This window comes from Gavia stellata, chromosome 1 (genome assembly GCF_030936135.1).
Source record: "Gavia stellata isolate bGavSte3 chromosome 1, bGavSte3.hap2, whole genome shotgun sequence".
In the NCBI taxonomy this organism is placed as follows: Eukaryota; Metazoa; Chordata; class Aves; order Gaviiformes; family Gaviidae; genus Gavia; species Gavia stellata.
In genome coordinates this window covers 124,135,847-124,158,530 of record NC_082594.1, presented here as the reverse complement: position 1 = coordinate 124,158,530, position 22,684 = coordinate 124,135,847, and the positions used below count along the sequence as shown (strand labels likewise).

Here is a 22,684-nt window from a genome sequence, read left to right as displayed (position 1 = left end):
TCGTGGTCTGACAGGTAGTAGTGTGCTGTGAAAAGCTTAGAAGTGTCATTCTGCAGATTTCAATTCCATGACTGGCTCCAGGATTTAAAAGCAGCTGCATCTAAGATTGTCTTTTTTTTTTTTTTCTTTTTAAATGCAGTTATAACTGAGTGACTTTCCAAATATAGGTCCCTAAACTTGCAATTAGGGAAAGTTACTTTTTAGTCTGTATGACTGCCAACCAGTAAAGAAATGCTGAATTAATACAGGCTCAAGAAAAGGTCTGTTTAACTGTCTAATCCACCATAATTAAAATGTGCCATTGTAGGTGTTGATTGCAGTAACTTTTTTTAACAATGTCTGTCTAATTTTACCCCTGTTCTCTATCAATGTGTTTATATATAGTACTGCCCTCTACAAGCGTCAGTCGGGACTGCTCACATGTTTATGGTTAGCTCTCCCATAGGAGGCTGTAAATCCTAGGGCAAATAACTAATAAATACTTCGAGTCTGCTTATGGATGTATTTTTGGTTCAAATATCCACAGTGAGCTGTAAAATACAACTGACAGTGCTAATGTTTGTTTATGGGAAGATCATTTAGGGAAGATTAATCTGATTCCCTCTACACAATCCTTAAATGAATAAATTGGAGGTCTTGTTGGAGATACAGGCCAAAGATGTTGCAAATACTTCAAGGGAAACATTTTGAGCAATATTTTTATGTCTTCTGACCCTAGTAGGCACTCACTCCTTAAATAAATGTTTAGCAAAACTATAATGGCTAAACATTTATTGATAATAAAAATTTATTTAAATACTGTCTATTTCTCTATAGTGATACTTCACTAGTTTATAAAGAAACTAAAAGCAGAATTTGCAATTAGTTGACCTTGCAGGAATCTATTCCAGAATGGTTTAACAATCAACAGTTTATGTAAAATTGAGCTTAGTTACAACAGAAGAATAGAGGAAGGAAGAGAAGACTTGGCCATGTACGTATCTGGAAAACTGTCTTGCACTAGACTTATTGCTTTGGACAAAGTCAGTAAATGAGCATCCCATCTGGTACAGCTTTAAAGAAAAGCAAGCCCAGTCTTTTCTGAGCAGCTGTACTCTTGTACTCAGTGGCAGGCGCAAAAGGAAAGGAAGCAAACAAATGCGGTACTGGAAGGATTTTGGAAGAAGTAATGGAGATTCCGACATCTGCAGGATTTATTGAACCCATTGAGAATTTGTATACTGTGCTTGTGTTGTCCTTTCACCTTCACTGTCATCTGCTACAGCCCTTTGTGTTCATTTGCCCTTTCACAGAAAGATGGCTGCGTATGATCAAACCAGATGAAGTGGTAGAAAGTACTTTCATTAGAAGACAGTATGATGATGGTAAATTTGGAAGACTAAGTATTCACCTTACTACTGCTTTAAGTTTTCCCCACTGTCTGAGAAAATATGTCCTAATGACAATGGCTAAGTCCTTGTTTTAAGCCAGTGAAACTTTTGTGCCCATATCAAACATGTTATCAAATGTAAATGTGGTTTCAAAGACCGGTAGCCAATACTTGTGTTTTAACTATAATATTTAAGAAGGTTGATTTTTATATGATGATAATACCGTCATTATATGATTAAGGATCTGACAGACTGTCAGAAGTGGGTTAAAATCAGATAGCTAAAAGATGGCTGGCTCTGAAATGCTTGCTCTAACAATCACTGCCAGATGTGAATAGTTTATCTTCCTGTGTTAGGCTGAAAAATGTGGCAATTCAGCAGCAGATCTATGACCCTCCATTAGCCTGTGAGGCTCATGTCCAGGGGCAATGGCAGCTTCAGACATTTGATTTTATTCTGCTGCTGTGAGTCTGTTTGGAGTTTCAGGCTGTGGACAGATAGCCTAATCCATTTGCTTCTATATTGGCTGAAGAGTTTGATTTGTCCATAATGAGTTAGAGACACCTGACAAGCCATTCATCCAGCAGATTTGCAACGACAATGAAATGGAGTGGGAGTCTTATAATGAGGAGCTGGGGACAGTAATTTAGTAATTTAGTTCTTGCTGCATCTCAGCCAGCAAAGATGTGCCTACAACATATGCGAGATGTAGAAGGTTAGCACTGCCTTCTGTTATTTGGTCAAATATTATTCCAACACCTAGTAATTCAGTAAATGTATTTTATTTTACATTAATAGTTAAGAGTAAAGGGTGGTTCAGTCACCCATTATGGCAAATAAGTATTCTTTCCAGCTAGCAGTACTTGGGCTATCCAGTGACTAATCTCAGCCAATATGCCATGAATGTTTTGCAAAAGTGACAGCAGACAGCTCTACATAAATCTGTCTTGCTTTGCTCATTAGATTAGTGATAATTCTTGTGTAGCTTTCAAACTGTAAGTTCACAGTGTATGTACTGTGGGTGAAGTCGTCTGCTGTTCTTGATGTAAGACTAACGTTCAGTTGTAGTACATGCAGTTCCTAACTGCATGTTTGAAATAGAGTGAAAAATAGAAAACCTATTCCTGATGCACCATGTTGGACTGTCAAAGGACTTAGTATCATGATGAATAATTTTGTATTTTATTTTTGGTATCAGCAATTACTAGTCTGTCTATAGGAGGGCTTTAGGTATTGCTAATATTTTACCCTTAGCACATGCTAACTCTAGCAGTAGGATTGTCATTGACAGACTGCTAATATGTTGTTTCTGGCTTAATACCTTGTCCATGCCAGAAAGGCAACTGCTAAGGCTAATTCAGATCCTGATTTTGTTAAATGAAGCCTATCTGGACATCACCATACCTGGCAGATGGATTTTACACATTTTGTAAAGTTATTGTCAGACCTGCAGTCCTTTTAATCTTGAGAGAGGTGTTTCAAAGCAGGTTAATAGATTGCCAAGCCGGACTTTAGGCCTAAGCAGGAGGTGAGGTCTGAAAACTGAAAATGTCATTGTTCAATACTGTGGGGAAGCTGTTTGGTCTGGCTTTTCAAATAACATAACTTCTTCGGTGTCTCACAGTAACTATTATCTTCAATCAGTCTTTTAATCTTTTATGGCTTAAATCAGACCTTCAGTATGTGGGGGTTTTACTGGGATGATCACAGGCTGCCTGATTTGTCTGATTGGTGATTGGGACAATTATTTAAAACAGAATTTCTAGATTGGATTAGAGAACAGATGCACATCAATTGATATGATATTAATTTGTCTCTTAATAAGGTCTGCTTAACAGCTTTCTAGCAGTTTATAGTAGTGCATAAGCTCAGAAAGTTTATGAAGTCTTTCAGTATCCATGTCTTTCCAGAAAGATTGTACTATCTGAGCATGGGGATGTTGCAGTTTGTTAGATGAACTTTGCAGGGGTGACCCTGCATGAAAAAATTATTTCTGGCTACATAGAGCAAAGACCAAACCATTCAAAATGTATAAACTGGGTCAGCCTAATGTAGAGGGGGTTTTGTTTGTCTTTTTCTTACTTATTAAAAGCCATTTTATGGAAATAGCTTTATTGACAGAAAAAGCTGTTCTTGTGAAAGTGTTGGCTGGTTGGAATTTCATCTAGAAAGCCAGCTAACACACTTAAAAGCAAGTTTCTGTTTCAGTGTTTATATTAGCAGCTATAAGACTTTTATCTCTTGCAGCAGAAAAAAATATTGTCAAGCGTAGGCTCAGCAACATGGTTTCAATAAAATGTTTCTACTAATCAAGCTGACAGCCACATAGGAAATTAATTTGAAAATTCCTTTGAGACATACTTATGCGTATGAGTAATACTGTGACTTAGTTCTCTGCAGGCTTACTTTTAAAAGTATTTCAAGCCTGAAGTCAGGTGAACACTGAGAGTCTGTTACATCTAGACTTGGAATTGCACAGAAGACTGAGAGTACGATTCTGGATCTATTGGATCCATTCTGGATACATTGCATCCTCTTTAAATAAGAAGAGTAATGCCCCATTGCTCTAGGCTCACTGTTGAGACCTGTTGACTGTTAAGGAGCTTACCAAAGTCACCATGCTGAAAAACCTAGATTCTGGCTAAGTAAAACAAAACCTCAATATTGGAGTTGTGTTATTTGAAGCCTTTGCAAAGGCCATCTGTTTACTTTCGTTAGTGAAAATATAACTATGGAAAAGCTATTGGCAAACGAAAATGTCCTCAAGAGGATGCTTAAGCATCTGAAATATCTTGAGTTGGCCAGGAATGGACTCCAGCCAGTGGACCCCTTGGTCCTAGTTCCATGAAGAGGTAACAGATAGATAAATACATGGCTGTGCACAGGAGTGGTGCTGAATAGGCCAAAAAATTATGCTGGAATCTACTGATACCAAGGGAGTTTTGAGATGAGTTCAGCACGGCTTTATCCAAAATCAGAAGCCACAGTCATTTCCTTCCTTGTCTCATGGAAGAAAATTGGGTTAACTTGATATCTGGCTGTTCGAAAGGGATTACATAAGCTCTATTGCTAGTGTTTTATAAGAAAACTTAGTATTAACTGCTTGAACTGGTGCATACCTCTAAAATTTACTTTATAACCTTCTGCACCCATTCTTAAGAATAATTCTATGGAGGTGACACACTGGTGTCTTAATTGGCTTTGGAGCTCAATACCACAAGATACTCAGTCGTTATTGTCTATAGGAATCTATGATATTTCCACTTGGGTGCTTTCAAAATGACTGGGAGTCACATCTTCAGGTATTACAGAGGTGTTTGGGAACAGCGTAGTTCCACATCAGGCCAAAATCTTTTGACAAGCTCTGTGTTTTAGCCATGTTTTCTGTCGGTAGCAATTAGAGGCATCTGTGTAAGAATAGAACTGAACTGAAGGTGCACGGAGTTTAAAATAATTGTGGGTAACCTTTTAATCACAAGTTTATTTCAGAGAGAGCAAGTAGCTGACTTTAAGAAATAACGTTTGGTGCCTTGTGGATGATCAAAGTACTCTAGAATTAGTCATGAGACCTGCTGCAGTTTAACCTAACAGATAATAGTTGGGAGTGTAATAGGCTTGCATTTTTATGTATTAAACTGAGGTGGATTTCAAAGCCAATAAGCTGTAAAATCATGTCTGTTCACTGAGTAGTTGCATGCATGCACAGCCAGGTGAATGACAGTTAGCATTCGTATTGGACATGCAAAGACTTGATAGACACAAAGGTGTGCATGTTAAAAAGCCTGGCTGCTTGGCCTGGGTCATAGATTTACTGGCAAAGATGTTTCTCTTAGTGATTTCTTACTGGAGATTGTGGGCATGTGCTCCCACTTTTATTGTTGTTTAGATAAGTTCCAGTTGCAGATTTCTTTTTGTGACTTTTAAGAAATGAGTAAAAAAGTTCATAGCTTGACTTTCAAGGTCCTCTGCTGTAATTTTAGGTCTGAGAGTTTAAAAATAATATATATACACTTGTAAACTGATCTAGTAAAAAAAGCCATTAAGCAGGGAAGAGTAATGCATTCCAGGACATTGTTCCAACTATCTTAGCAAAACCCCCTCAATGTTTTACTTGGTGAGGAAGAAGCAAGAAATAGCAGATGGGTTGCAGATGGATTGCCAAACACTCCCAGATGGTGCCAACTCTGACTAATATCAGTCCTTCTTATCTTCCTAAAACACCCAGTTGTCCTCACAAACAATTAATTGTTTCATCTGTAACTGTAGCCATTTAATTATGTATTCATAAGCTTTGTAGGTCATGAAACAAGCAAGTGGAAACTTTGAGAAATGGAAATAGGATTGTACAGAGGGACTGTGTTTCGGTACGGAGAGCGCTTCTTTAAACAGATGCTGTGCAGTAGTAAGCTGTGGAGCTTCATTTTGGTAACTAATGACGAGTCAAATACAACCCTGTTAGTTTTAAATCTAGTGGTAGCATGGTGAAAGCCAGGAGCTCTGTCAGTCATGTTAGTGGGTAAATTGAAAGGCAGCTCTCACCTTCCTCCCAGGTGGGTATGCTTGTTACTAATCTGGTGGCAAACTGTTTTAAAAGGCATCATGCACTAAGTAGCAACTGCTGTTGGCAGTGGGCTTGCAAGCAGCTCAACAGACAGCCTGTATCTATTTCTCTAGAAGGTCTATGGCAGGAAGGCAGTATCTTCCTGTTGTCAGGGCTACGAAGAGACTTGAAGATGGAGGACTAATTATGGCCTGAGATTTGTTTTCTTTCTGATACAGATCTTAAATAAAAACAAAGCTTTTTCCTCAATATTATCAGCAGTACAGGAGGAAGGCAAGTGTGCAACTCTTCAGTAGATTGAAAAACCAGAATCTTCTTTACTCACACCTGTGCTTTAGTGGTCGATTCTTTAGTAGGTGCTCTAGAAATGTGTAATATAAAGATGAGATTATGAAGTCTTCTTAAAAACCTTTGCTTGCATGAGTGGATTCAAGACTGTAGTCTTAGTGGCAGTTTCTCTGAAGTGTGTGTGTGGTGAGATGAGTTGCAATGGGCTGATAACAACTTGGAGTTTCCTTTCATGTGCCACTTGATTTTTCCTTCCCAGTGTAGTGGGTGTTCACTTGTTACCTCAAAGAAAGTGCAAAATAAATTAAAAAAAAAAAAAAAGGATATACTTTTCAGTCTGACGCTTGCTACTAAATCTGTATTGAGTTCACAGAACCAGCAGTAGTATAGAGTGATACTATACAAATGATTCTCCCTGATAGTTTCTTCATGAGTAACAAAAGAGCAAGCACTACTTGCTTCTGTTTATTCATTCGTTCTATCGAATGGAGATGTGCTGTGAGATATGTATGTTGCCTCTTCCCTGTTCTTCCCCATCTGTCTTGAATAATTAGGTGCTGTCCTAGACAAATTACAGTTAATCTCTGTATAAATACAGTGCATAGCACTTTGTGGCATGTAATATGAAACATTAAACAGTATGTAGAAGGCCATGAAGGCTTAATGTGAGTGAGTCTGTGAAATATATTTATACTATATTCTGAATTTGAAGAGCAAAGTAGTTTAAAAACATGATCATCTTAAGCCTTATAGCTATTCAAAGATTTTGTTGTTGTTTTGCCCAATTTAAGGGTTCCTTTTTAGCGCTGAGTAGTTTATTTCAGTATCCCCTCCTAACAAGGGGTTTATTTTACCTCCTTAAAGAGTATCAGGGCTTCCTTAGAACAAAACTATTACTGCCTTTTGGTAAAACTTAACCATGGAATTGGGGTTTTTGCCTCAAGTTTAGGATTACTAGCTTGCTAAACAGCTTGTGCAACATAATGTTTTAGTCTCATAAATTTCAATTTAGGATAATTATACTAAACACAACTGGTTTTTTTAATGTATTAAAGGCTTATTCCAACTCTTTTGGGTACATCTGATTTTTGTTCGTGACTTACACGTTTCCAGATTTCACATTACTTTCTTGTCCTGAATTGTTGTATAAGGATAAACAAATTTCTTGTATTTCATGCATATTTGTTCCTGTTACCATCTGGTTTTTGTAGGTGTCCCTTATTACTTCTTTTGGTTTAAGTATCTGTTTTTAAACAGTAATGTTAACATGAGATGTTGAATGAAGAAAAAACTGAAGAATTAGGTTAATATTGCAGTCAAATTGGAGCATGTCTTCTGTTTTTACTAAAGAAAAAATTGTCTTAAATTTCTATTACTGCTGAGTAAAAAAAATACTAAATCTCTTTTGGTGGAAAATTGGGTTTCTCAGATGAGAAAATGTTGGACAGTGTGATTATTATATTGTTTTGTCAAACTGAAAACTTCTCAGGAAAAAAAAACCCCTTGTTTTGAAAGGGTCTGATCCAATGGTATTAGTTTTTTGACAATAAACCATGTAGTGTAAAATGGCCATCTGCTTTGTGAGATTTTTATTCAAGATGTCTCATGCCCATATTTCCTTCTGGATTCTCAGCCAACTTGTGAGTTCATTGTGAGGCAGACATTTTTGGGGGTTTTGCTTTATTTGTCAAAGAAGCTGGTCAACAGAATGACAGGATTATTCGCGGTTTATAGTATCAAATTCTTGATGACTTCATGTCTGATCTCTGCTGTCTGTTTACATAGTGTTTTATACCCCAAAAGGCTACTATGGAATCTTTTCTATCATTGGAATCAGTGTTCATCCCCGCTTTTGACACGTGGATATTTTTGTTCCTTTACTCCCTCTTGAATCTTCTTGGATGTTACCTGCACCTCTTCTGTTTGATACCCGTCTGTGTTCTGAGATTCTGCTGTTGGCCACTATCTGTCCTTCTCTGCTTCTGGCTCTTGCAGAATATTTTCTGCTTTCTTTCCTCACTCCTTTAGCAAGAACTAGTTCTTCATATTTTTCCTTTCTTGCATTCCCTTCAAAACCATTTTGAATTCCTTTGAGGTTTGCCAATATCTGGTTATCAAAAGCTTGCCTTCCAGAGAATATGAAGAGTTGATGAATATTCTTTAAGACAGGTAATGTCTTTTTACTTAAATATAAACAGTGGCTTGTATTTCATGTACAGGAAGTCTCTTTGGATAGGAAATTGAATATGGAGTATCCTTCTATGAACTATTTCTGAGCGTCATGGCTGGCTATACAGAGCTGTATCAGCTGGCCTGCAGTGATTTGCCTTCTGTTTTTCTATATACCCAATGCCACTGGTTGTGACTGCTTCTTTCAATCTGTTGTCTTCCCTTAGTGTTGCTAAAACAACTCTCAGAAAGCTTCCCATGATGTTTTGCAAGTCAAAATTCAAAAGCAGTGTTCCACTCTTGTTCTATCTTTTGCTTTCAATACTCTCAGCATAGTGTTCCTGAAATATTGCATTCGTTCTTTTGGCTTCTGTGAATGTGCTGTTTGAATTTCTACATCTCTAATCACTCTTCCGTCATAGGATTGGTTTTTTTCTCCAACTAGTCTCACCTTCCAATACAAATTTAGCTTCCCCCTCTCATGACAAGTCAAAGATTTACTTTTAGACCAGAGATCTGTGTCCTTGTCAATATTGAAAACTTTACCCATTATTTTGTTAGTTTCTCATGAATGGGCTGCAGAAACATGCGTAAAACCTGAGGTCTTTCATCCACCACCTCTCTGAGTACTGTAGAGAATCTGTGCTGTCATTCTGCCTGTCATTCACCTTCACAGTGAAGGTGTTTTTCTTTAGTGAAAGCTTTTCCCCAGGACCGCATATCTAGGTGACATCTAAGAATTACTGGGGGTTTTTTTGTCCTCATAGCCAGTTACTAGCTATCTAGACCAATATTGTCTGGCCTGCAGAAATTTGTCATCTGTCTTTTTATATACCCAGTCCCACTGGTTGTGACGTCTCTTTTCTTTGTGAAAGGGGAGCAATTTCTTAATTACTTTGGATTGAAAGCCAAAACTGTTGTCTAATTGACGTTTAAACACTGTTAGTTCTTTCTGTTATGATACAGCTCTCCTAATTCACCTGCACAGATCTGCTCTTCTCTAGGCTCTCCTTATTTTGTCTTAATTAGAACATCGATTTTGCAGACTGTGAGATGGGAGTCTTTCTGTGCTTATATTAATACAAAATGCAGCTTTAAAAACAATTCCTGGGGCCACTGTTTGATCCCATCACCCTTTTATTACTGTCCTTCCCTTTGGTCCCATTCTATAGTCACACCCAGGTTGCTTGTCTTTGTTTCCATAGCCCTTTCTAGCATGTTCTTGTGTTTGACTTTATTTTTGAAGTTTCTGTTTCCTCCTATTGGAGGTGAACTAGCATAAAAGTACAGTGATACAAACATGGTTGTGTTCCTATTGTAGAAGGTACACCTAATAACTACGCTGGTGAAACTTTTTTTGAAAAGTAGACTAGGCTTAGGACAGTGTGGATTCGGGGAGGTGGAGGGAAACACGGGGAAACAATTAGGCAGTACTGATGAGCATGATCTCAGCATATTAGCTGTCTGACTTGAGATGCCAGACACCTTATAAGTCTTGTTGTTGTTATTGTTTGTGGACTGGGTGTTTTGGCTTCATCCTACAGACTTTTTAAGCAGGCGCTTGGCTATGGTTTGGACCTTTTGTGATACGCAAGTATGTGTTTAGTTGTTGTTGCATAGGTGACTGATACATTTCCAAGAGAAAAATTTCCTAGCCATAACTTTCATTTTCACAATACTGAGAATTGGCTTAAGGATTCGGGTAAGCTTTAATGCAAAGCATGAACTTGGTCCTGGGTTACTTTTTTATACATCTGAGCTGGATTGGCCATGACTCTTACTGGAACAGCAATACTAACAGATGTTATCCCTTGTGTAATTTCCAAAGACAGCCACACTGGTTGACACTTTCAAATAAGAAAAACAAAAACAGTCATGCTAAGATACTGGCCATCTTAAAATTGAGTGTAACACAGCTATGTAGAGGGGGAGGGGTTTTTTTGTTTAAGTATGGTCCTAGAAACTAATAGAAAGTTCTTACTGAAGTAAATTACTTTGGGGACAATAATCATGTTTGTTGTCAGACTTACGGAATGATATAATAGAAAGCTGTTCCCAACAGTAATTCCTGTTTGTCAGGCATAAATAAATAAAGCATATTCTTATTCTACATAGCAGCTGCCTTACACTTGTACAGCTGTGAATGTACTTCTGAAGGTAGATTTTTTCTTTTTTCTGACATAGTGATGATCTATTAGGACTCAGAGTAACCAGGGATCTGTGTCTCTATTTGTGGGGTTTTTGCTTTTCTTTACTGCTAGGTCCAAATTTTACTGAAATACTGCCCAGATTTCATCTCTGAAATGTGAGGTTTCTTTTGTCTTCTGCTAGTTTTCTGATGCTGGCCATTGTCAGCCAAGATTCCAGATTAAATAGCCCATTTCTATATTTATTTGACTGCATTTGGTGTGGTATGTCAATGAGAAAGTAGTTTGGCTTCCAGAATACTATTCTAGCTTAGAAAAGAAACTGATCATGTTCAGAGCAGACAGGAATTTTTTTTTTTTAAAAAAACACGAACTGAGATTTATATATAGTTTTTTGGTTTGGTTGGCTGCATCACTTATTAAGCTGTAGCACTTCTCTCTCAAAGCCACCACCTAAAGAACTTAATTCAAATTTTATAGTTGACATTTTATTTTCTGTCTATAAGGAAGAGAATGATTTAAATGCTGAGATCAGAAATAGGTGTCTTTCCCTGCTTCCCATTGTGGGGCAAACAATCTGGAGTTCATTGCATGTAAAGCACTGTCATCAGTGAGAATTGCCTTTGAACAGAACAAACCTTGCAGAAAGCTTATTGTTCTGGAGTATTACAGTAATTGGACTTGAGATTTCTCTGCAGTTGCTTTCATAACATCTGTAGGAGAGGGGAAAGAAAGTAGTACATCCAAATGGCATGCCTAAGAAAGGAATGTAAATTATCCTTTCTGTTTATTTGCCTTTAAAGCCAATCTGCTAAAGTTCTTAGCATTCAGATACCACTGTGATAGGTGCGTTATAAATAATATAATACCTTTTCACAGTTTTAGTCAAAATAGAATGTGTCCTTACTTACCCTTTCCAAATTTCTCCAAATGCTATTATTACATAGCAGCATAAAAGACCAAATTAACAACAGAGACTGGAGAAGTTGTTGACTTTATCAATTTTTAATGAAAAGGGGGAGTTTTGTGTTTAGTAAGGACCATTCCTCCTGAGCAAATGACACAGACAAAATCAAATTCAGAGGAAGAGCCTGGCTGCTGCAACAAAATCGGTGGAGAATTTCCAATTAATACTTACACTGATGCCCCTGCGTCTTGCCAAGCTAAATGTGTTGCACTGGAAAAGGTTTATAATGGTTAATACAAGAACACTTTATCCACAGCAGTTGGACTTGGATTGATGTTGGCATAGTATACTCAGGCACATGTTGAATAAACTTAGCTGTGCCATTTTAACAAGCTAGTGTCTTTAAATTAGCAAGAAATAGTTGCTACTTGACCTTGCCCGAGTTGCTTTGCTATTTTTGTTTTTCCCGCTTTTGGAATGGAGAGAATGCTCTTTGTCCATAGATCTTGTAATATTCTGAAAGCTGGTACATCTAGTCATGCAGAACTGCTGTCATGGCCAACATACAATAGCTAGGCAGGAGATGAAGAGAAATACTGTATTATTCTAAGAACCTGATTCCTTAGTCTTCCAAATCTTTGATACAGGAGGCAAACTCAAACTCTGAGACAACTTGTGTTACCTTTGGGAGTGTAAGACAGCCCTCTGGCCACTTACCTCAGCAGCGGTTTATATGAAAGTGAATGATTCATTGAGGGGTTTTATTCTGCATAGGGGATTATTTCTTTTTGTATAAAAAATGGCTAGTTCTTGGTATTTTCTATCTGACTCGGCCCTGGTCAATGCACACAAGTTTGTTCCTCTTTTGTATTAGAATTTTAAGTGGGATAGACCTCCCTCACCCCAGCACTGGTATAGGTACACAGCAATTATTTACGTCCTACAGCTTATCTTTGCAGAGGAAGAGAAACAAGCAATGTCATAATAAGGTGCTTGTCCTGCGATGATTGGCAGCTTCAGTCAGGAAAAGGGAACAGTCCCTGCAGTAACTTTAGTAGTACTTTCAGTAAGGATGGCAGCCTTGACTGGCAGCTGATGTGTTTCTGAAGAGCCAGCACAGACTCTTCAGAGTGAGGAGGGAATAAGCAATAGGACTCTCAAGACTGTAGCCTGAACTGGGCAAGGGGATAACTTTTTTGGAGAGAGGAGTGGCAATTTAGTAAGCTGTCCTCATTGGCCAAACATATGAAGTGATCTCTGGCTAGTTATTCAGGATGTCTTTTAGAGCACTTCTCTATGAGAATATTTGTATCTGAGAAAAAATGTGTTGGTAACTGTTTTGTCATGGAGGGAGAGAAGTATATCTCTCATACAAGTTTGTCAACCACTACAGAAAAGAACACTTATAAAGTGCAGCTCCTTATTGCTCACTTGGCTTTCTGCTCTATCCCTGACCAGTCTGAAAAAAATAACTAGTCTTGCAAAATCTGGAAAATACCATCATCCTACTGTCCAGGAAAGCAGCTCGTGTTTGTTGTTGGGTTGTTCAGGTTTTTTAGGGGTTTTTTTTTGGGGGTGGAGGAGGAAAGTTGGAGGTTTTCAAGGTTCTTAAGACCTGAAACAGACTTCCTGTGTAAAACTGAAAAGGTGAAGACCCAAACACTAAACTGCTTATATGTTCAAAGTGAGATGCTATTATTAATTGTTGTAAGGTACAAGCTAACTCTGCACAGTTTTCAACACAGTTACCATTTGAGTTAAAACTCTGCATACCTGTGGAAAGTATGAGAGGTTAGTAATACAGATTAATGAAATAAAATGTTAAACACAATCCACAGCAATTGTCTTTCTCTTTACTCTTAGTCAGTGAGCAGCTAATGAAATGGAAGTGTGTTTACATCTGAAGCTGAGCTGTATGCGTGCTAATGGCATTGATATTTTCCATGGAGTACAGAGTGTTGGTCAAATTCTAGCAACCTGCCAGCGTGCTAGGCAAGTGCATGGCTTTAGTTAGCTCTCAAACACCGTCGCTCACAGTTTAAGTATCTAAGCCTCTAAATTATGGTCAACCATAGGTGCCACAGGCAAGTAGTTGCAGTTTATATAGAGGTTAGGTCTCATTCTAATAGCCCTTTTATAAAAATTCAACAAGAGTCCATCCTGATATTATGCAACGTAATAGTAGGATAAAATGTACTCTAATCCATATTCCCTTCAGTCCACCAACATGAATGCACTTCAGCTGATATGTATTGGTTATCTTGATACCTCTACCTATATTCTTTTTATTTTTACTGTGTAATTAGATTCTGTTCCTCGTGTGTTCTGGGACTGTGTAGTCCCTTTCATACCAGAACTGTAAAGTAAGGGGCCATTTGCATGGTCTTGAGCAGGCAGACACAAGCTTGCTCTGCCTGTGCCTCGCGCCAGGTGGGCGCTGGCCAGCTCTGAGCGGAAGCCATACAACGCAGAGATGAACCTCAGCTAGCACGCTCTTCTGAGAAGCAGGTGATAGTATCTCGGGCCATACAGGCACATTAGGGTGATGCTGGCTTACAGCATAGACCTGCAAATGCACGATGTGCTGTGCATAAAATCCACGGTCTGAGCTTAAATAGCTCCTTTTTCTAGTGTTGGGACAAGACTAGTATGCAAGGTGAACTTCTACTCTGCCTTGTTCAATTTCAATAGATGTTAATCTTAGAGCATCTTGTCCTCTCTATTACAAATTCTTTCCCAGTTAAGTGACACTGTTGCTGATTTGAACTGATGTGATTAGGATGCTTATCCAAGGTTTAACATACAGAATGAATTTAGCCCTTAAAAGACATACCCTGTAAGTGACCAGGTTTCCAAAAGAGAGGTAGTGCAAAGAACCATTAGAAAATCTAGCTCCACTGCATTGTGTTGAGTTGTGTCCGACCATCCTAATGCAGCTGCTTCTTCAAGTAAAGTGACAAAAGCCTCTTTCTGGTGGGATCAGAAGTGCCTGATGTTTTTCTGAAGGGTGTGTGGTTTTGAGTCATCCTTTAGGTTTTTTTTCCAGCTGTATGCTAGTTATTACTTCATCTTCACCTGCTTGCAAGAAAAGTTCTTAAAACCTGACTGAAAAATAGTATCTTAAATATGAACTTAAGATGGATGAGGTTAACTGATACAACTAAGATATAATTTTCATTTATTTGGTGCCACTGTTTCTCTTCCCTCTCTATGACATCTTCAAAAGATGCGACTGAGGGGGAATGTGGAAGAGATCTATAAAACTGAGGGACATCAAGATTAATTCAGTTTTATGTTAAACCTTTACTTCTTGTGTTATGAGATTATCAGGGTTACTTAGGACTGATCATGGGATATTTTAGAGACTTAAGTTCTAGTTTAACAGAAAGAGTTTAGGGATGTGTGGTATTGACAGGCAGGAGCAGTTGTCCTCTTCTTTTCAAGGAGCAGTGAAGTGAGAGCTGAGGTTTTGCTGCCATTTGTCCAATGCTGCAGCTTGGGCATGAGGAACTGGAAAGAGTGGGATCTGCAAAGAATGTTTCCTACCTAGCAAGGGAAATGAACTTAGTATTCTTTTTTTTCAATGATCTGACTGCTACTGATGAGCTTTATCTTTACGAAGTACTATGTACAGAGCATAGTCCCTTATGAAATGTCATTTGAAGGGACATTAAGTGTGTATTTAGTTGGCAGCACTTCTTTCAATTCTGCTGTCATAGGTGAGCATAGTGAGTTGCTTGAAGTTTCACAAGCAACTCAGGGGTTTTTTTGATTAAATATTTTCCATATTTAAAAACCTATGTATAGCCCATGCGCTCATCTGTGTGCACTGAGCAGCAGTGCTTTGTGTGTTTTGCACAGGTAGAAAAAATTAAGTAGAATTCTGTCCCAGACACAGAGAGACAAAGGTGAGTAAATGGTGACAGAAATGTTGTGAGGCTTGGAAGAATGAAAATATTGCAAAGAAACAAGAATACAAACTTTCCAGAATTGGGCAACATACAGGAGCGTACGCAATCGGTGACTGTTGAAAGAAGATAGGTTATGAGTTTGCATGTCTTTTATGTATGCAGTTGCAAAGACTTTTAGTCCAACAGAAGTAGCAGGCTGCACATCAATTTACTTTTTACCAAGTTCAGATAACCTCTGGAGTTTAGTGCCGTGAAAGACTTGGTGCCAAAAGAGTCTCCTAGAGAAAAACTTTGTTCTGGAGCAGATGATATTGCTGGTTAACAGGTGGGATAGGGCGTTCAGTGGGTTGACTCCTATGATTATTTCATAGGAAATTATTAAATATATACTAGTTTTATATAATTATGTGCAAATATTTATTAAAAGGTGTTTTAATATATAGTTAATGTGTAGGTATTGCTAGTATTATTTATATAATGCAGTAGATAGGGTACTTTTCATTGGAAACGGTTGTTCAGCCCTGCGACCCAGAACGTCGAGCTCCCTAGCTGCCTCCATTGCGTACCTTCCCTGGCCTGTGCCGCGGGACCAGGACGGCTGAGCGGGCGGGTCGTAGCCCCGGGCCGGAGGGGAGCGGGACGGGGCGCGGAGCAGCCCCGCGGCAGCGGGTCGGGAGCCCCGCGGGCGCCTCCGGCCGGAGCCGCGCCCAGCCCGGCCCGCCGCGCCTGAGCCTCTGCCGCCCTCCGGCGGCCGGAGCGTGGCCCTGCAGGGCGCTTCCGGCGGGCTCGGCCCCAGGGCAGGCCCGGCTGCTCGGGGCTCGGTCCAGCCGGGCCTGAGCCCCCGGGCTGGGGTTTCCCCGTGGGCCACCTGCTCCATTGCTCGGCTGTGGGAGGTGGCAGCTGCTTGGCTCCTGCCACCTGCCCTCGGTGGGGACTGTTCCTGCCTGGCACTGTTGCGGCTGGCAGGCTGAGACTACAGGAGACCACAGCTTTGGTTCAGGCTTGGCCATGTCCAGGCACACCTGTGTCTGTGTCTCTGATTCCGAGACACCACGCTGTTGCCTCAGCTTTGTGTGCATAATGTTTCTGTTTCAAAGATAATCGAAGCAGCAGTAATGAGGTATGTACTTAAGTGTCTCCAGCACACAGACTGGATCGGACATGAGGAAAAGGTTCCTCACTGAGAGGGTGGTCGGTCACTGGAACAGCTCCCCAGGGAAGTGGTCATGGCATCAAGCCTGGCAGAGTTCAAGGAGCATCTGGACGACGCTCTTAGTCATATGGTTTAGTTTTAGGTAGTCCTGTGAGGAGGAGGGAGTTGGACTCGATGATCCTAATGGGTCCCTTCCAACCTGAGATACTCTGTGATTCTATTCCTAGTTCAAATCAAAGGTGTTTCTCCCATTTTATAGCAGAATCGGAAAGAGCACAGTCACAGATGTAGCAGAGGTAACTTAGAAAAGGTTCCAGTGTTGGATGTGACTGGTGTATCCACAAATGAATAGAGAGGTCCAGATAAACTAGAAGGTAGATGGTTTTTGCATGGCTGCCAGGTATGCATTTGTTCTAACAAACAATTTTTTACCTGATAGCCTTGTGACACTGCTCCATATAGAACATGATGAGAAGGCAAGCAGTAATTGGAACAGAAATTGTGCCAGAAGCAGACCAGTAGCCAATGGTACAATAATAGGGCAACGGGCAACAATACACACATATATTAATATCAGAATCCCCAAGTGCTTATCACTCCAGCCTTTCTTATTTTTAATCTTAAATTAGGAGAGGAAAACCAAGTTTAAAAGACCTTGTTTTAAGCTATCAGGCTAGAAAGAGTAATGCAGGAGTTACCTGCCCGAGATTTTCTAGTGATATCACTCACAGGAGTGTCATGGCTGGGTGAGGGAGTCTCCGGAGTAGTCACAGTTCATTTAGGACTTTCTAGGTCAAAACTGCTAAGCATGTTGCGCTGGTGCTGCATCTGTCTGACAATACTGTGGTAAAGCAGCATTGTCCTTCTTTTGACTTATGTGAAAGTTACAGTGGTTTGCACTCCTGTGCTGTTTACATGTTGGCTGAATCTCTTTTGAAATACATAGGCTGCACAGCTGACTTTCATACAGCTATGTGTTTCTTGAGTGTTTCTTGATCTGTGCTTGCAAGTTGTCTAACATACTGTCCTTAACTAGCTTGCAGTTAAGGTGAGCCTTACTCACTGAAAAACCTCAGTGAAATCAAATCAGGGATTCCCTGATATTCTATTTGTTGGGTTTAGGTTTTGGTTTTTGGGGTTTGTTGTTTTTTTACCAGAAGAAATGAAACTTGACCCATGTAGCATCTGTACCAACACACAGAGAATATTTTCATGAATGCAGGCAAAGTGAGAGAGTGATGGGTCAATCAGCTAATTTTAAGGGACGAAAACAGGTGATGGCAAAGGCAGATGCTTTCTTTTATGGGGAGAACATATTTGTGTTAACATGTTTTATGGGCTGTCAAACATGCTACATCTGGTTGGACTTTGTGCACTTCAAAAATTTGTAGCGAGAACAAGATACTGCTTGCTGAAGTGTGTGCCGAACACTTTTTTTTTTTTAAGTACTATGGCAAAATTAAGCTCAATGAGTATGAAGGAAAGGCTCTCCGTCTTATTGTGGGAGATGTTAGAGCTTTGAGTCTGCAGAAGATGGAAGCTGGGTTAATAAAGCCTGGAAAATAATTTGAAGCAAAGGCTTTTAACCTACTTAGCAGTCTTGGAAGCAGAGAAAAGGTAGTGAGAACACTGGTGGTTTTGAGAGTTACAGTAGCATCCCTATATTAGGGAGGGGAGGTTTTTGAAGGTTGGAACTGCAGGGAGCAGAAAGAGGTGAGAGTCTTTAACAGAGGTGACAGGAGTGGGACTTCATCCCTTTCTTACCATACGCTCTGTGACATAGGTATTTCTGAAGTCTTAGTCCCTGTGTGCAACTGGATACTGTCTGAAGAAATTTCCCAGTACTTTAGCATCTTTAGGTGACAAAAACCAGTTTTGGTTTGTCTGTTCTTCACGTGAAGTTTTAACTCACCAAAACAGATTGTTTGCTTTTGCCCTGAAAGCCTGTGCTTTTAATCCCTAATCCTGGGATTGGATTAAGACCTGAAGCATGAGGCTTCTGTTCTTTCTGGTGCTTTGTTGCTACAGGCTCTTAGCTGTGGGTATGACAGATAACTTGATGAGTTTGGCCAGAGGTTTTGAGTGCTGAGACACTGTATTTGCCTGGCACTCCAGTAAGCAAGAGTGTATCATGCCATGGAGGCATGGTGTACCTGCCCAGGTGGAGACTGTATCCTGTTTGGAGCTGGATGCACTGTCACTGTGTCAGCATGCTCTTAGTAAGCCCCAGTGGTACAGCTTGCTGGTGTGCAGCTCTGTGCTCTCTCTGCTTTTGGGTGGGAGCTGCAGTCTGGCCATGGTACAACCCCACTTTGTCCAGAAGGGCCAGCCCAGGTGTTTCTGCGTTGGGCTTTGTTGCTCAGTACAGGCACAGTGAATAGTCCAGCAAATAGAAATCCTTTTGTTACCCTTGAATATGTGAAAATACAATATGAGACTTGTAAAAATGGCTTGGATCAATAAAAATGGGTGAAGCTTAAAGATGGCAGTCACTTTTAGGTCACAAAAAAGGTGTTATGGAATCCTTTGTCATACTAGGATTTCTTGTTCTTTTAACTGGGATGTGACAGCAAGATTTCTTGGGGTTTTTTATGTTGTGGCTTTTTTGTGTGTTTTTTTTTTTAGTTATTATTATTTGTGTGTGTGTGTCAGTTACAAGCACAATTTGGCTGCCAGAATCTTCGAGAAAAACAGAAATGTAAGCAGAATGAGGTTGTGGAGCAGTGATTGCACTGCTATGCAATGATGTAGGAACTAAATGCTACTTCTGTGGTGGTATTGGCCCTACATGACCAACAGACATGTAGAACTTCTTGGGAAGTAAAGTAAACCTTCCAGTTATCATGGGAAGCAGATCTATGGGTCAGCAAGGCATTATCTCAAGTACTACTTGCTTCAAACAGATCCTTGTGAAATAATGGCAAGTTTACCAATGGATTTATTTTTTTTCTAAGCTGTATGTTATTTAATCAGGGGCTTATACATTGCCAGAATGTCACTTAGGGCGCCTAGGCAATTCCGTAATGGAAGTTACTGAACTTCAGTTTCTTGCGTCAGATCTGTAGCACATCACGAAATGACCCAGGCTGACTACGGGAGGTGTTCTTTGTAATAGATCTTTTTGTCCAGCCACTACCTGATGGTCACTCAAACTGAGAGGAAAGTCTGGACTAGAAGCTTGGCTTTGCTTGAGTAGGATAAAACTCTCTGAATTGTATGGCCATCAGACACCCACCTTTCCCTCTCCTCTCAGCTGCCTCTCAGAGCATACTGATGAGTGCAGCTTTGAGAGCTGATGAGAAGCACCACCACCCCCCCACCCCACCCCCCAAAAAAAAATAGGTTCTGGAAAGCACACACCAAAAAAATAGGTGCTAAAAGAAAAAAGAAGAAATATCAGCAATAGGACATGCTCTTTTTACTTATGCTGCTGAAAGCTGTGAACATGTTACAATCAACAGCTCACATATCCTATCTTTTTGGGCTAGGAGACAGTTAAGACTCAAGTTCTCATGCCAGCATTTGCATTGCAATAAATCCCTGCAAGTTATACGTGTGCAGGTTTATTCACATCACTGGTTCAAGTCCAGCATGCCAGCTCCCATCTCCCCCACACACGCTCACCCCCTGCTATAATTAGCTCAGTGGCTACAGGTGTTTTTGACCCTACGTGTTCATTTGATCCTCGTCAGCACAAATGCAATAATGCAGTTTGACTGCATGCAGCCCCACAACTAGGATGAATAGTCCTTGTTGCACGTAAAAGGAAAAGCAGCATATGGGTGAGCAGGAGGCTCCCAGCTAATGGAAAGTATATACTACAATAATCCTAAAAAGACCTTCCTTCTAACAGATTAGAGTATCATTTGGAGAAATGGGGAGCTCCCATTTTTGCTGTGATCTGAGCATCTCTTCCTTTTTTAATATATACATTTGCTCTTTACAGACTTTCATCTTCCAGGTAGCAAAATGTGATTCTTGGAAGGAAATGATTAAGACAGTGCTTTTTTGGTATCCTGATTAAAAAAATGCATATGTGGACCAAGAACTAATCACCATATTTAAAAGGAAGTAAGTTCGAACTTTGCCTGTCTGCTCTGGGATCTAAGGACATGTCCTCTGCAAGATCTGAAACATTCATCATCCAATAAAATGACATGGGGGGTAGACAGAATAGGGAGAATTTAAGTTTAATTTTTGTATCAAACTGATTGCTACCATTTTGTTTGCAAAAGGTTGTTGTTGTTAGTTTTTAAAAAGCAAACAAAACTTCCTGCGTGGTGGCAAATGGGTTGTGCAAAGTAATTTAGCTCTTCTCTGTTGCAAAAATGGTAAACAGCTTGCTTTGCCTTCTAGCAGCATTCAAAGGATTAGTCAGTGCTGTGCAATTTCCAGTCAGAATTTTTCTGTTGTGGAGTTTGAGTAGAAAGTGGCAGCTTTCCCTAAAGTAATTGTAGTTACATCTTGGAGATGTCTTTCTCTCCTCAAAGAGTTCAGTAGAGGACTGAAAGAGACATGTTTTCCTCTATAATTCACCTTGCTCTGAGATACTATAAATACATGGTCGTTTTCTGGGGATGTGTTGAATTAATTGCTCACATACTGTTGTTGAGGACCATGACATGTCTTCAAGACAATCTAGGGGTGGGTGATAGTAAAAGTTAGGAACTTTCTTCTTTCCACTCTTCCCTTCAGTGTGGATCATCGTGTTACATAAATGAATTAAATGAACACGCCATCTCCACATTTCTCTGAGAAACTGGCTTTTCCTCTCATATCTAATATAGCATTTATTTTTTCTTGAAAGTTATCATTGAAGTGGAGTCTTCCATAGTAATTCAGAGGTAGCAGTCTAGAGGTGACAGTCCAGTCTGTGGTCTGTCCTTAAGGCAGTAGCTATTGACTAATTCCTGAATTTTTCCTTCCCTGATGCATCCAAACTTGTGGTATTTCCTAACTAAAATAATATGCTGGTTCTTTGAAGTGCAGGTACCCTGTCTAATGCACTTCTAGGGCATAACGACAACACTCAAAAATATAAGACTTTTTATTATAATTATTACTTACAGAAGTATAGAAGTAAATTACTTGGAGAAGCATGAGTGAAAGAATATTTCAATTTCTCAGTTAAGTACCAACCCAGAAAATCCAGCAGAGATAACGGTGTGCTGTACGTTATCTGCTTAAATACATTTGACAGTGAAGGAGTAGAAGCAGTGTTGGAAAGGCAGGTGAGTGTTTTTCTGTGGTCCAAAACGTGGAGTTCAGATAGCGAAGCATGACCTTCCTGAGTTATGCTCTGTATACATGCATTAATTATAATATTAATAATATTAATTAATATACAAGCAATTATGCTTTTAAATTGTTAGAATTTGATAGTTGTAAAGTCATGTTATTCAGAGCTACCGCAAATTTTTATTCAGCCTGAAGTAATAGAATAGATTCAAACTTCGTCAGCAGAGTTGCTCTCACTTACCTTCTTTCCTCAAGGTTACCCAATTCAGAAGACTAAACTGATGGAAGTATATGTTGACCAGAAAGGAGGAGTCTTTTTCACTTCAGTTACTTTATTGACTTTTTTTTAGCTTGTATTAGTGGTTGATTTGAATTATTTTTTCAAATTTATTTTAGACAGAAGAAGTTTCTGTCAATAAAACCAAAATACTTTTAATGCTGTTAGGGTACCATGAAATATTTTACTGTCACAAAGACTGATCCGTATTTGTCCTATTACCTTCCTAAAAGCCAACAATAGTTATTCCCATATGCCAAACTGGCAGACTGGTATGTGTTACATCAAACAGTCTTTATGTAGAAGTCTTTCAGGCCTTCTGAATTACGCTTGCTTTTGAGTCTGTTGTCTTTCCCTTCTGTCGCAAAAAGTGAAAGGGGAGAGAGAAGCACAAATGGTAAAAAGAAAATAGCATGAGACTTTCTACACAGAACGCATGGAGAAGGCTCAATTTAACAAGCCTTCTTTAAAATAGGGAAGCTATAGTATAGCCACTCCAAAAAAAAAAAAAAAAAAAAAAAAGTAAAAGCAAGCATTTGGCTTTGTTTTCTTTTTTAAGTGCACTATTGATGCTTTCCCAGCAGCCATAATGTGTTGCTGGAAAGGCATCAGCTGATTAACTAATATTCAGATCAGTTGCATTCCAGCATGTGTCTTTCAGTC

General features: G+C 39.5%; 1 protein-coding gene across 1 annotated transcript in view; it reads right to left on the bottom strand.

Moving 5' to 3' along the window:
- Positions 1-15,898: 15,898 nt before the first annotated feature.
- The window catches only part of IMPG2 (interphotoreceptor matrix proteoglycan 2), a 78,910-nt gene continuing 72,124 nt past the window's right edge, over positions 15,899-22,684 (bottom strand). The window contains exon 20 of the mRNA XM_059822282.1: positions 15,899-16,439. Coding sequence (XP_059678265.1) covers positions 15,899-16,439 — 541 coding nt within the window. The remainder of the gene's footprint in view (positions 16,440-22,684) is intronic.